At 53.0% G+C, this 14,574-nt stretch overlaps 7 protein-coding genes across 7 annotated transcripts; 5 read left to right on the top strand and 2 right to left on the bottom strand.

Moving 5' to 3' along the window:
* Positions 1-391: 391 nt before the first annotated feature.
* Positions 392-1,063, top strand: CLAFUR5_12309 (uncharacterized protein; the record flags this gene model as incomplete). The annotated part of the gene is made up of 1 exon (XM_047911457.1): positions 392-1,063. One exon carries the CDS (start codon positions 392-394, stop codon positions 1,061-1,063), a length of 672 nt encoding a protein of 223 aa, XP_047767421.1.
* A 539-nt stretch (positions 1,064-1,602) lies between these two features.
* CLAFUR5_12308 (uncharacterized protein) lies at positions 1,603-2,498 on the bottom strand (the record flags this gene model as incomplete). The annotated part of the gene is made up of 2 exons (XM_047911456.1): positions 1,603-2,158; positions 2,221-2,498. The coding sequence occupies 2 exons, from the start codon at positions 2,496-2,498 to the stop codon at positions 1,603-1,605; spliced, it is 834 nt and encodes a 277-aa protein (XP_047767419.1).
* A 575-nt stretch (positions 2,499-3,073) lies between these two features.
* CLAFUR5_12307 (uncharacterized protein) lies at positions 3,074-3,382 on the bottom strand (the record flags this gene model as incomplete). The annotated part of the gene is made up of 1 exon (XM_047911455.1): positions 3,074-3,382. The coding sequence occupies one exon, from the start codon at positions 3,380-3,382 to the stop codon at positions 3,074-3,076; it is 309 nt and encodes a 102-aa protein (XP_047767100.1).
* Positions 3,383-5,645: 2,263 nt separating this feature from the next.
* On the top strand, positions 5,646-6,869 carry CLAFUR5_12306 (uncharacterized protein; the record flags this gene model as incomplete). Its single annotated transcript, XM_047911454.1, has 1 exon — positions 5,646-6,869. One exon carries the CDS (start codon positions 5,646-5,648, stop codon positions 6,867-6,869), a length of 1,224 nt encoding a protein of 407 aa, XP_047767099.1.
* Positions 6,870-7,671: 802 nt separating this feature from the next.
* CLAFUR5_12305 (rRNA-processing protein FCF1) lies at positions 7,672-8,538 on the top strand (the record flags this gene model as incomplete). The annotated part of the gene is made up of 5 exons (XM_047911453.1): positions 7,672-7,702; positions 7,757-7,774; positions 7,864-7,963; positions 8,017-8,358; positions 8,436-8,538. The coding sequence occupies 5 exons, from the start codon at positions 7,672-7,674 to the stop codon at positions 8,536-8,538; spliced, it is 594 nt and encodes a 197-aa protein (XP_047767102.1).
* Positions 8,539-9,806: 1,268 nt separating this feature from the next.
* On the top strand, positions 9,807-10,166 carry CLAFUR5_12304 (uncharacterized protein; the record flags this gene model as incomplete). The annotated part of the gene is made up of 1 exon (XM_047911452.1): positions 9,807-10,166. One exon carries the CDS (start codon positions 9,807-9,809, stop codon positions 10,164-10,166), a length of 360 nt encoding a protein of 119 aa, XP_047767101.1.
* Positions 10,167-12,627: 2,461 nt separating this feature from the next.
* On the top strand, positions 12,628-13,080 carry CLAFUR5_12303 (uncharacterized protein; the record flags this gene model as incomplete). Its single annotated transcript, XM_047911451.1, has 1 exon — positions 12,628-13,080. The coding sequence occupies one exon, from the start codon at positions 12,628-12,630 to the stop codon at positions 13,078-13,080; it is 453 nt and encodes a 150-aa protein (XP_047767104.1).
* Positions 13,081-14,574: the final 1,494 nt, after the last annotated feature.

Raw genomic sequence — 14,574 nt, 5'->3', positions numbered from 1 at the left:
CCCGCAGTCCACGGTCAAAACTGCAAAATTCTTCTTGCTCCTTCCTCTTCCTTTCCTTAACATTCAGACAGGATCTGTCACCGCATTGGTGTTATATTCGTGACCCATTGACTCAATCAAAACGAAGATTCTACCGTAAATACCACGCTTCGTTGGCCATTGACTTGGGTGACAACCTGCTGTGCTGTCCCACTTCGTGAGATACCGACCTTCACATGCACCGTAGAGACACTGTTCCACCGCTTTCGCAACACAATACGCATTGGCGCTCCGTCTATAGACGGACCTACTACATTGATTGTTCACAGGCAGCACGCCCGTCAGCGGAGCCGGCAGCGATCAACGACCTCAGCAAGATGCGAGCCGCTCTTGGCAAATTCATTCCTCAGCCATGGACGAGCCCAAGCGAGAGGCGGCAAGAGTCCGTCAGGTGAGTGCAGCGGCAGGGAGTTTGCCACTAGAGAGCCCATCGGTGACTGACCTGCCGCCAAGAGATTCGTCGCGTGAAAGTCCACCCAAGTCGGCTGCCGAAAGAGTCTTCGCCATCGTCGAGCTAGCAGAGTTCATTCTGCTGGAATCACCACCTAGGGCCGTCCTCCGAAATCGAAGAGTCAGTAAAGTCTGGCAGGCCACAGTGCTCGGCTCCAAAGCTCTGCAACAAGCTCTTTTCTTCGAGCCTGTAATCGCGGGTTTTAAGGAGACCTCCATTCATCACCCATACCTTCGCCAGATTACAAGCTCGGATGTCTACTCGAATGAATCAGACCCCTCTGCTTCTTGGAGACGCCAGCTGCTGAATCAGCCACCCGTCCTTGACTGCAAGCTTAGAGTTGAGTGCGAACAGACCCAGACTTGTAGGTATCACCTGAACGACTCCCCTGGCGTTCGACTCGGCGCCGTCAACGATACTATCAGAAGGAGGTCCATCAGTCACAGGCGGTGTGGATGCCTCAGTATCAGAAAATGGCACACGAGTGAGGCTTACCTAGGCGAGTGGAGTTGGTGGACATTTGGAGAGAAGCCTGCTAGGGAGTGGCTGGCGGCCATGAAGAGAGACATATGAAGTGCGGCACTAGTTGTCGTGCTATTTCCGCCAACGTCATGAGCAGCGTCAGGAGCTGGAAGCTGGTGATACTGGAAATTCGACCGCTCGTAAAAGCAACGATACAGTTCATGGCGATGATAGCATAGCAAGATTGAATGTGAGCATACGATGTTCCTGGAGGTTCTGAAATAGCATCGCGCCTGATCGACGAGGACGCAAGAGCCTTCGCAGTAAGTGAAGAGCCCGGACTATAAGGGTTGCCCCTAAGCTTGCTAGTTTAGACCGTTCTAGATCGATAAAGATATGGCGATGCGCGAGCGCTTCGCACAGATCACTACATCCACGCATCGCTCTAGCACGTCGGCAGGTTCACGCAACGATAATTGCGTTGAAGACAACGACGCGCTCGGCGGCAACGAACTATGTTCACAGCCTTTGTCCACTCTTCCCAGGAACATTTCGAGCTTTCTGCATGTGAAGGCGACGAAGATCCGGACACGCTAGTTCCTCAAGCAGAAGTCTTCTGATCTATATGGATACTTCCCGTCCACTCACGATCAACTCAACCCAACATCAAACCTCTGCTTAGTCCAAATATTCAGCCCAACCTTCTCCCCCCGACTCCACGGCATACCCGCATGCAGCGTCCTCACATACCCGGACCCATTAGTATGCAAGTTCCTCCAAAACACCGCACTCCCCGGCGTAGGAAGCACCGTAAGCGAACTACTATCACAATCCACCAGCCTACACCACTTCCGATCCTGCCTCGCCCAGGTCATCTTAATCTTAGGAAAATTCGTCCCGCAATCCTCACAATCTGCGTCAAGGATCCCGAAGAAGGTCGTCTTGCAGTCATGCGGCTCTACCTTTTCGAGGGCGCCGTACCAGTCGTAGTGAGCTTTTACCTCCTGGGTGCTCACGTATGAGGTGACCTGGAGGCGGTCGACGTCGTCGATTGATTCGTAGCCTTGGAACTGGGCGGCGCGTTCGGAGATGCAGCGCGCGACGGGGTCGTCTTTAGGGAAGTAGGCTGTGGTGCTCGTTTTGTGGGGTGAGGTAATCCATTCGCCGATTTTCCTGCGGACTTCGGAGGGTTGGGAGAGGTTTTTACTAGCTCGAGACTATTAGTTCAAAGGATCCTGTACTTGGGAGGGAATGCCGTTGCTGCTTACGATTTTGAGAGTAGCCATTTTCGCTCTGCAGGACTGATGAAGTTTTCCAAGTGCTGAATCAATGGGTCGCAGCTGATCGTGCGAACGATGTATGGTGCTCCTTTACAGACGAATGGCTGGGTATATCGGAGCTCCCACTTTGGCACGATTGTCTCAAAGGGTTCTGGCCGTAGTAGTATTGCTGAGGCGAATGCAAATATAGACTTCAGCCGGAGACTGTCAGGGTCACTGAGCTCTCGCTCTTGCGTCTTGCTTGCAGGATCTTGTCGTGGCGCCATGGCATATGGTGTTGTATACGGCCTTGTCAGCGTGGAGATAGAAAGTCTGTTGTTCGAAGCATGTTGAAGCAAACCATGGCGAACACAAGGTTGCACCAACTGAGTGCTAATGCCGCCAGCGCCAGTGCGAATGCAATGCGTTCTACTGGCAGTGTGAGGTCTATCACTACTATCGAGGAGCCGCTTCCTACAGATGACGCGGCCTTCATGTCATGTGGTGAGCTAAGAATCGGCATCTGATTCTGGGCAAAGCCGGGGTACGCGCTAAGACACGAGCTAGTGGCCGAACGGGACGTTCGTTTGCGGGCGCGGACAACGTGTCTCCCATGCTCAGTGATTTAATCCTTCTCGATGCATCATATCGCACCTTCCTAATGCAGTAGGGTAAGAGTGCAGAGGAAAGAGGTGGAACCGATGATAATCCCAATGGCACAGAACTTTGCCGTTGCTCGAGAAAATACCTTGGGCCTCCATTACGCTTGCAGATACACTTCACAGACGCTTACACGACAGGTTGCTGCGTCCAAATATTCAAGCCCGATTTCGTACCATTAGGCAACGGCAATCCCGCATGCTCAGTCCTTCGACCCCGGCCACCATCCACTGGCGATTTCGTGACTTCTAAGAACCTGCCAAAGAGGCAAGGCCGTACGCGCGCGCGGGAGAAGATCAGTCATCGAGGGGGCCTTCGGGAAAATTGAGCCATTGCCGCTAAGCTCGTCCTCGTCACCAGGCACATCACTGCTGGCGCCCGTCGGGTACTTGCTGTTGGCGACCTTCTTCTTGTTCTTCTTCGTGGCCTTCGTGACCTCAGGCGTGTCCGATGGCTTACGATGGCCTCCACGGAACTTGATGGAGATAAGCTGGTCCGGAACAGTCGTCATCTTGTCGAGGCACATAATGCCCAGCGACTCCTGATTCTCAGGAAGTCACTCATGGATCGACCTGTCCTGGTCGCGGTAGAAAATGGCGATATCCCGCAAACTTGATTTGGGGCGACGGCGCTAGGTGTGCTTGGTACGGACGTGGAAGCACATGGGCCGGTGCTGCGGAGGCCTGACCGTAGATCTGCTGTTGGTACCCCTTGTTGCACCGGGGGCAAATAGCTGTGCCGTGATCCGGATATTCCGTGCTGAACGGGTCTTGAGATCACGGTCGTCTGCCTTACGCCATTCGGTACCTCGATGGTGATAGTCTCGGTCTCTTGTTGCTGGTAGGGTGTCTCTATGACGGTGAGTGCACCTCCTGCCGTCCACACTGCTTGTCTTTGGCTCTGTTGTGAGCAAAAAGGCATCGAGAATGCCTCGCACATCCAATTCTCAAAGCGCATAGCGTGAAGGTGATAGGCGGCAACGCGCTACAAGCTCGACTGGATCATTACGACCTCGCCACTTAGCTGCACGCCAGCGTACTCAAGCCACGAATTTCGATTGACAACAAGTCGAAGCGCTCGGCGGCAATCGACATTGTGACTAGCCCTTACTCTGCTCTACAGTTTTGACGCTCGCAGGTACAGCTTCCACGGAGACGGATTCGTCCGCACGTAGCAAGGTCCATTTGGCTGAGAATCCTTTCAACATCCGATGATGCAGTATCTCGCTGATCAGGTGGACGGCAAGAGGCATCGACTTGGTATGGCGAACAGAGGCGTCACGGAAGCGCAGATTGATCGTACGGCCGGCGGTCCGAAGCATTAGACGAGGTCCATTGGAGGATCCATATACCAGATGGAGGATGAGGTCGGAGTGAGGCTGGGAAATATAGGGAGAAGCACCGGGCTACGAAGGATGCGGCGAGTGTAAAATTCAAAGTACGAAAGGGAGGCGTAATGTTTTTAAGATTTGGATCGTTTCGTCTGAAGACTTGAAGCGGTTCTGGGAAAATACTGATCTCATCCCAGGATATCTCCTTCCACAGCTGCCAGCCACTGAGCCAACCAGTGCGAGGAAGATGTTAGCACACATGAAGGTACCCGCGAAGGCTGCTGTCGCATTGCTAGAGGTGAGTCGCTAGCAAAACATTGGGTCGAGGGAGCCAGCCACGTGCTATCCTTTCATTCGGTCTGAGATGCGTGTATGTTGTCCATGATGATACATTCGATGGATGTTGTCAAGACGATGATTGAAGAGAGTGTTGATGTTTAAGGTTTTGGACCCTGTCAACGGCGCCTGGCTATTTTTGGACATGGCAGAAAGCAGAAACCCAAGGTCCCGTTCAATCGTCGATATCGTGTCTCAATATGGTGTCTCAATATCACTGTTCTTAGCGTTGTAGGGTCCACCTTCATATCGTGTGTAGTTGAAGGTTATTCTTGCTTACGATATTGAGGTGTGTTCAATCGGAGGGCTTAGCTGCACCTCTGCTGCTATCGTGTTCTTGCTAAAGGTGTTGTTGCTCACTATCTCACTGTCGTCAACACTATAGAAGTGAACAGCTAATGTTCTTGTAGCAATCGAGTCACCAACATGACAGTGATATTGAGGTTAATCCGAGCGACACGCCGCCGTTCTTGCTGCTGCCGAATACGCCTGTCTATCTCTGACGTGACAACGGTGAATACACCTTCGCTTGTCGATAAGCGAGTCTCCATATCACACCTTCGAGGGCCGTGCGACGAGAAGCGTGATCTCGAGCAATATTGAAGAGCTAGCCTAATCAAGGCAGTCAAGCGAGAAAGAGATTGCAACTCAAGAGCAGTGATATTAAGACACGATATTAAGACACGATATTGAGATTGAGACACCACATTGAGCTACGATATCGACGATTGAACGGGACCCAAGCCGCTACCGCGCGTCCCAGACAATCGCTCAACATCCTTGCATCCTTGCCCTGTGCGATGTGAGATACAGCAGACACCCGACTAAGATCCAGATCTTGCGTCACCGTCACACATTCGTTTCCAGTCGCTCGTTGCAGCAGCAAACAGTAAGATCACCTTGGAAGGTACGATCGGATCGACCGGGAAAGAGGTCGCAGAAAGGGGCAGGAAGCAGGCTGAGAAACAGAAAGAGGCGAACAACAGCAAGAGCGACATCCTTGCCACCAGTGTTTCCACGGCAGCCGCGATTCGATCCAAACTCGACTATACAACCTGCCGTGGCCCGACCGCGGCCTGCAATCGTGTTCTCGCTGCAGCATACATACATGGCTCGCCATACCAATCTGCTGCGCGCATGCGCGGTCGTTGCGCTGCTGGCGGCGCTGCCTGCGGTTCATGCGCAGGCTGATCTTCCCGACCTTGCTACAGCAACCGATGCGACAGCGACAACTGCCACTGGGGCGACCTCAGCAACCGACGCAACGACTGGAGAGACCACTGGTGGGACGTCGGCAACATCAACAGGAGACACAACCGCGGAGAGCACTGCAGAATCAACCAGCGATGCCACGACCACTGGAGCCACGTCGATCACGGCCTCGTTCCCGACAGGCGTCACGACGAATACTGCGGGCACAACTGGCAGCATCTTTTCGCTGACTGGGCTGCCTACGATCGCAGGTGCTGGAATACCAACAATGGTCGTTCCATACACTGCGAACGCGCCGTTCATGCAGAAGTCCGCCTTACCAGAGGGCACAGTCTTCATTGCCGTTGGAGCAGTCCTGGCCTTCATGGGCGCATGTGTGCTCCTCTGGCGAGGTCTGGTCGCATGGAGCATAAACCGCTCTGTCAAGCGCTCTGCTCTTGCCTCCATCCGTGGCTCCGACAAAGGCTCGCAGTGGGGTGGTGCGGGAGCTGGCGCTGGCGCTGGCAACAACAACGCATACTACAAAGAGCACGACATTGGCAGCAGCATGTCTCTGGACGCTTTGACGAGCAATGGTAAGAACATTAGGAACTCAAAGGTAGCAGGAGACGACAAGCGCTTTTCGTCTGCACCGCCCGCAGGGCTCTTCTTCTCGCCCACAGCACAGGCATCGAATCGGGCAAGCTCTGCTGTATATGACAACCGTGGCTCCACCTATCTCCCTGCAGGATATTATGCGTCTCCGAACAGCGAGCTAGCAGGTGGAAGGCAGTCTGCGGTGATTGGAGATTCGCTTGCGCCATATGCTAGACACAGCCAGATCAGTCCTTCTCCGCCAGGAACACCGAACTCGAAGCTGCCGAACTCACGCAGCACGGCAAATTACTACGGCGGGCGTGGCTTCGAGTCCGGGTTGCGATCATCATCAAGAGAAGGGCTTAGGGCATCAAGTCAGCACGAAAGACACAGTCGCCTATACCAACAGCCCAGCACATCTTCACTGGCTGTAGGCGGAGGATCCCAATCAAGCCACGAGAACCTCCCAGGCATGCGAGCACCAAGTGCAGTCTTCTCAGACATGCTCGAGAACCACGGTCAGGGTCCGCGAGAGAGATTCTAGGGGGATCTCGCCCTTCAGGACTACGAAAATGATACGCTGCTATCAACTGCAGAACACGGACGGCTGTCGTACTCACAGGCGACACGCCGCTCCATCACCGATAATGACTTGATCATTCTTCAGCATGAGCGGAGCAGAATCAGGGCTAGCGCCCACATGAAATTGGAACGATCCGCATCTTCACCGTTGAGACAGCTGTTACCACAGGACTAGGGATTGGGATTGGAATTGGGGTTGCATTCAGAAATTGTGCATATTGAGACATGGGATTATGAACACGGCGCAGAACAGGAGCCCTTTGCATGGTGGTGATGCTTATCATGGTTATGAGGGGAGGCATTTCGCAGTGCGAGGCATGCATGCGAGAAAGACTTCGACAGTTGGGGTATGTAGCTTCAGCTTCTAATGCTAGTGTATGAGAGTACAATCTCAAATCAGGATTCGGTCGCATGCCTTTCTCTTCGTTCGAGCGCTTCGACTCCATGTTGAAGCGCAGGCCGTTGCTTCAACAGGCTGGCATGTAGCCGAGTAGGGAGGTCTGATTGCTGTAGTCGAGGGTATATAGCGTGTCAACGTGAGGTACAGTATGTTATTACAGTATGTTGTCGTTCGCATGTCGCGGCATGTGAAGACAAGAAAGTGGAGAAGGTTTGACCCGGCAGGTCGGCAAGCAAATCGCGCTACGGGCGCGTCCGGCGGAAGGCTCGATCGTGAAATCTTGGCTTATGCGGTGCTGCGAGAAAGAATCGGCTTGTCTTTTGCCTTGCGAAAGATCTTAACTGCACTTCACGTCCACAACATCATGGGTGTGCAGAAGAAGACGCGCAAATTCGGTGAGTTGATGGGCAATTTCCAGAGGTTGTATGCATATGCTAACACGAACGCAGCGACCGTCAAGCGAGTCAGTAAGTGCTCTCCACTGCTCAGCATCAGCTGCGGAGACATAGCCAGTGGATATTGGAGGACTATAGCTAACACCATTGCGCTTGATCAGTCGGACAGCGCGATGCTCGACTCAAGAAGAATGTCCTCAAGAACGAGGCCGAAGACAACAAGGCCAAGAAGACCACCGATGGCGAACTCATAAGGGAAATGTGCGCAACATACACAGGCAAGAGGGATGAACTCGACACTGATTACGACACAGACCCCAAGTGCCTAGCAGCATGTTCTTCCAGGCCAACACCGCCCTCCAAGCGCCCTACTCGGTCCTGGTCGATACCAATTTTCTCTCACACACCGTCCACCACAAACTACCTCTCCTACCCACTCTGATGGATACCCTGTACGCGACATGCACACCCATCATCACGAGCTGTGTCATGGCCGAACTTGAAAAGCTGGGACCAAAGTACCGCATCGCTCTGCAAATCGCGCGGGATGAAAGATGGGAAAGATTGCCATGCGATCACAAAGGGACATACGCAGATGACTGCATCGTCGATCGCGTGATGAAACAGAGGGTGTATCTGGTTGCGACCAATGACAGGTATGTGATGAGGGATACTAGGCACCGAGTTGTGCTTCGGATACTGGTGGATCTTTTGGAGCTGACAACCTTTGCAGGGACCTGAAGAGACGGATCAGAAAGATTCCAGGTGTCCCGATTATCAGCGTCGCAAGAGGAAAGTACGTGATCGAACGATTGCCTGATGCGCCGGAGAAATGAGTGCGATGAACACAGACACGCCGTGTCTTTCCACGAATGATTGCAGGATTAGCGACGGCGTTGGGATGGATGCATTTCTGGTTGAGACGATGGGCGTCCGAGGTACGACCCGCATGGCGCGACGACTGGGACTGGCCTGCATCTGGCGCAGCTAATGCAATGACGAGATTTTCACGACACATTCCATTGCAGAACCGGCGGGCACTGTCAGACATACCGAACGTTGCGCACAGCCATCATTGCGACTGCCTCAATACGTAGTACAAGACTTCCGGACAGCGACGATTCGCTCCTAGCATGACAGGTGTCCAGCGAGAAGCTGGGCTGACGACAAAAGCGCGAGCGTCAAAGGTCGATCCAAGAAAGGCACGCGGACATGCCATACTCCGCCACTACGATTATTCGTACATCCAGGGTCCGACGATCATGTTATACAGCTTCCGGGACGTTCTTTTTGCCTCGTGCATGGCATGTGTCCAAGCATGCAACCAAGATGCTGCGGTGAGAGAGTTTCAGTGCGACAATGGAACGTGGGGTCCGCACCACTACAAACCAGCGCCGGCCCTTTCTATCCGGCATCTTTTGCATCACGGCCAATGATTACAGCTTATCAATCCACGAGGTACAACACACCATCAACTGATTCAGAAGACTAAACAGCGTCGTCAACGCCAAGTATCCGGAGCACTACAGGCATGCCCCCGTCGCCAACGCCGCGCCTGTTGAGGCTCCGCCCGGTTCCATCCCCAGACTAGCACCCCACGGAACAAAGTCAACGCCGACCGTGCGACGTTTAAGACTGAGATAAGGAGTGCGATTTACATGTCCGCCTTGGCTCGAACTCTTGGTAAACATTGGGTGCATTTTAGTCAACGCTTTTTCTGCGTAGTCACTTCGAATCTCACCGAGCCCGTCGGTTGTATTGGCTCGGCATCCCTTTCCTTCACCAACGGCTGGGCTCGGCGCGCTCTCTTGAGTTGCAGCTACCCAGGTCACATGCGCGTCCTGGGCATCATCAAAGTACACAGCGATGTGACACTTGGCGTTCCACGACTCTTAGGTCCCGCCTTGACATGAGCTGAGATGGAACCCACGGGATGATGACCGTTGTGCTGCCTGTAGATATGTTATAAAGCAGGTGAGCTCCCATGTTCAGTTTCTTTTTTATCATCAAACCTCTGAACTTCCACTCTACATTCCTGTCAAATCAACCACAAACAAGCACAACGACTCAACACAACACAAGCAAGAAACAAACACCAACAACAATGTCGACCTCTCAACTCTGGGCTCCTCAACCACAGCGCCCACAGGCACAATCCACAGCCGACCGTCTCAGCTCATCGCCAAACATGCTCCCAGGCACCTGGCTCCAGCTCTCACCAGTCACTGGCTCATCGCTCCCATCGCCAGTCCTCAAGGCCGACGCCAGCCCAGTCAACCTCAAGGACATCGACACCAGGTTCCTGTCCAACAACACATCAGCATCACGTCACGAGTCGTTCTCATCCCAGGGTTCGGTTGATCCGATGAGGCGACCACTGGTTAGCTCGGTCAACTCGCCGGATATCGAGAGGCGTGAGGTTGCGATCCGGTCGGGACGTATTGAGGCTGCGTTTCGCGAGTGAGTGATGACTACGAGACAACGACAACAATGAAAGACATGCGACGAAGCGAACTGGCGCTGATAAGCCGATGATGCTTCTGCTATGCTACAATATCGACTATGAGGAGTATGAATCATGATCGATGATAAGATCGATGAACACTCGTCTACGGCATCCGACTACTCGACTTTGCATTTACGGCCTGTCACGGCAGCACATTCTCAGAAACGGCCAACCAGTTTCGAGACTCACGACTTCACGGACTTCATCTTACGGCTTCGGGGCGTTTGCAGAGAGAGCATGGCGATGGCAGGACATATGGGAAGGCACTCCGAGGGCTTCTCCCGACTATGTATACTAGATGAACCAAAGCAAGCCTACCAGCTGCATCATGTCCGCACCACATCAGTCTCAGCCTGTCTTCCCACATAATGTATGTCGAGCTCGAGCTCCAGCGTACTGTTACTCGTCGCCATGGAAATCGCTATCCTAAGCACATACAAGCGTGCAAGCAAGCAAGCAAGCCAAGATGGGTTGGGAGAAGGTTCAACTGTCCGGATGTCGATCATGCTGGGCATGTCTGTGCTTGATGCTCCACGGAGTCCTGGGATGTGTGAGCAGGTCTGGGTCTGGTGATCGACATGCAGGCAAGCGGGTCGCTGATGAATACCAACGCGAGTAACGTCGATGGTCGATTGACATGCATTGTTCATTTGTATCGTCGTATTGATATGTGCCAGGCACAGTTTGGAACGATATCGTCTTAGCACTTGGGTCTGAATAATGTACCGCCTCCTTCACCGGCCAAGGCTCTGTAGTGCAGTGGTTAGCACGTCCGTCAATAAAGAGTCTATTGGGCTGGCCCTTTGTGCGTAGGAACTACATTCGTAGACCTATGAATTAACTCGTTGATATCAGTCGCTTCTTCGAAAGTGCATTGTGTACGGAAACCCTACGTTCGAATCGTAGTAGAGCCATTATCTTTTTGCATCCGGACGGGCCTTGTACGAGGTGAGTGACGCTGCGTGAGGTGTGTTATCATTTGGCAAAGCCATATGACCGAATGATCGTGTTGGTCTCCGGTCTCCGGATTGTGGTAGCGAGTTCAAGCCCTTGTCGGCACTGCTTAGACATGCCTGGAATCCGGCCTGCATCAAATTCCAAGATGGCTGGCCGCTGGGCAACCTAAAGAGATGGCTGAGGAAGTGCCACGATGCCTGATGGTCCCTGTGAAGTCGCCGACCCCCTTGCGGGCTGTATGGTCCTGCTCTACCGCGGCCAAGAAGACCACACAGCGTTAATGTTGCATAGCCCGTGACATTACGTCCCGGCTCGAAAGCGAGCGAACATGGCTGGTCACAAAGCTACAACCGGCCTCCAGTGTGACGTTGCCAGGGCGATGGTTGCACTGTCCGACCAGCCTCAGAGCGAGAGCTCCTCGTACAAGATCCGGATGTTGCACTCCGCCCCTGCTGAGTGGTGAGAAAGTAGGCTGGCACTATAGACAGCTCAGAGATAGGGCCACGGGATTGCCATAGCCTCTTGTGCTTATGCCAACAGATCTCTGCCTGAAATGAAGTGACAGCCGGAAGGTCCGCTATATGGCCCCGAGCCTGATGAGCGTTGCTGCTGAGACGACTTGGCGAGTGGAGATCAAGTTTCTATGCGAGTCAGGCCCTGCTCTTTACTCGCAAGTCAGCTGACTTGCCTCCCGCCTCGTCTTACTCCCAATCTTACTTCAAGGGCGTGAACCTGTTTCTGGCTGGTTTATAGCCTTGCGATGAGACGTCACGTGGTGTCTTCCCAACCAGCCATCCCAGCTCGTCACAAATGTGACTGTGGCTGACCACGCAAAAGGCCATAAGGCTGACCCTACCGTCCTCATGACAGTGGCTCAGCCCAACCCGACTTTCCCCAGAGCCCCTGAGGCTGGAGAACAAACCTGCTGTCCTTCATCAGCGAAGTCGTACTGTCGCGTGACCTTCACAATCTCTCCGGGCTGGGATCCCTCCTCTGCTGCCATGCGACTGCGCCGCACTATAGCAACGGGCTAGATGGTTGTCACCATTGTATCGAAGTCGTTTCGAACAACATCCGCACTTCTCCTCTTTTCTCTTAAGTCACACCGAAAGCACCTTTTCACAAACCCTTCTCAAACGCCAGTACGTTTGACGTCAAGACACTCCACTATCTACACTACTCCTTAGCATATGCCGAACGTGCTTCGACTACATCAAACCACTCATTCACCAATCTTTCATGGCGCAACTGGTCGTCATGCAACAGAATCTGAATTGACACACTCCTTACCACAAATCCATCTCTTGAACGTTATCGTTTGCCCTTGACGGTAAGAAAATCATCGTCGGCTGGACCGAAGACTACACAGCAATTAGCTTCGAAATCTTGACAGTGCAACTTTCTAGCCATCAACGTAAGTTCAACCCTCCTCAACCATCGACCATAAACTCACACTCCTCAGATGGCACTCGTCGCAGCAACAAACCCAAACCTTTACAGGTCCCGCTCCCGCAAACAAAGCACCGCGAGCAACAGCAGCAGACACAAGAGACCCGAAGTCCCCTGTCTCGGCTGCGACCTCAACTTCAACACCTACGCCGACATGATCTACCACCTAGAGTCGATGACCTGCATGTCCGGCCTCGACACCGTCTCCCTCAACAGTCTCGCCGCCCAGTGTCGATACCATAGGGACTTCGTCAACCCCGAGGCGAGGATGGAGTTGTTGAATGACAGCATGGACTTCCCGACTCATATTGATCGGCCGTTCTGGTGTCCTTGCTGTACGAGGGATTTCCCGAGGTTGAGTGGGTTGTTTGAGCATTGTGAGAGGCATAGTAGTGATCGACGCCATAGGAGTGGGTCTATTAGGAAGTTGCAGGAGTGGTTGGATGATGCTACCAGTCCGAGGTAGAGGGACTGAGAGGTGGACTGAGGAGTCGCTGGCTGGTCCGGCTAACGGTGGAATGCAGAGATACCCCAAAATGTTAGCAGATCTTGAGTGTGACTCGATTTTGAAAGTAGAGAAGATTGTATAGAGAATGTCGTTACCGTTGACCTCCGCTTCTGCGTCTTCTTGCTGCTGTCATTGCACGTTGTCAGAACAAGGCATGCAGTTTTCGCAGCAGGATAACACTACAGACGATGCGTATATCAGCCCTTTGTCTCTTGGTGATCATTGATGGACATTCGCTGATGGTGTTGTGATGTAGAAGGAGGGAGATGGCGGCTGGATGTTGGCTCTAGATCTCGGCAGTTCTTGCCACAGCTGAAGCCGAAGAAACAACCTCACCAGTGGTTCGTGAACTTCACCTTCTGCCATACGATCAACAACCTATAACATCTGAATCACAGCTACCGCCATCACCATTGTTGCAGTCCACAGAGTATTGTACAGTAGGCGCGTGCTATGCGCCGCGTTCTTCGTGTCGGCGGTTGGCCAAACGGCAAGATGCGCTGATTTTGTACCGGGTTGGGAGGCGAAGCGGCGACATGCACCTTCTCTGAGCATGTGTTGCATTCTAGTCATGCATGCCTATGGTCTCGTTTGGATTCGAGAGCGTCCCGGCGGTAAGCTGATTGGCAGTTTTGAGAGCATTTCATCATGCAGGCTCTGCATAGCCACTCCAGCGCCTTCGAGGGCGCAAGTGAGTATAACCTGATAGGCTGCCTCGCCATCCGTGTCGTCGCCCTCAATCCATAGCAGCAGGATCCCAGATAACCAGCAAGCGATCCTAACCATCTCAACGACGAGTCATCTCCCGTAGTGCCTGAACCAGAGCTGACAGTATAACCGCGACCCGGACCTTCTGAAGCATTGAGCTACCATGACTACCATCGTACCTAAAAGCATGAAAAGACAACGTGTAAGCTCTATAAGCACATCTCTGGTCAGCATCTGTTGATTACGATAAACTAGTTTCCAGCCGAATTTTTGAAAGGCGATAGAGTACGATACGCCGACAAATTGAGAGGGAAAATAACGGCTACCATCGAGGATGCACGGTATTCCGCAGAGCAGGACACCTGGACTTATCGCCTCAAAGATCAAATGGTCTTTGTACCTGAGAGGAACCTGGTCTACGCTCGATAAGGACGAGCAGATCTCGAACGTTGAGCTTTTGGGGGCACGAGGGAACTCTGCCTACTGTTATCCCCGAGTCCCCGGCGACTGCATATTGAGGCTGGAAGATAGTGTTATTGGGCTCGGATAGCATTGTATGTGTGTTGGCTCAATGCATGCACCCAAGCTGCAAGCTCCACTGTGGCGCATGGCTTGAGGTCACTGCATGATGGAGCCTGTCGCCCTTCTTGTTCGACCTCATCATATTTGTTCACAATCTGTACAAGCGGAGTGGCACGTTGAGCTTCGCGAAGTGGTGCAAGCAGAATCGCGAGAGCGAGGAAT

Source organism: Fulvia fulva, chromosome 10 (genome assembly GCF_020509005.1).
Source record: "Fulvia fulva chromosome 10, complete sequence".
Classification (NCBI taxonomy): Eukaryota; Fungi; Ascomycota; class Dothideomycetes; order Mycosphaerellales; family Mycosphaerellaceae; genus Fulvia; species Fulvia fulva.
The sequence above is the reverse complement of the archived record's forward strand: the minus strand, read 5'-3'. Positions and strand labels throughout refer to the sequence as shown.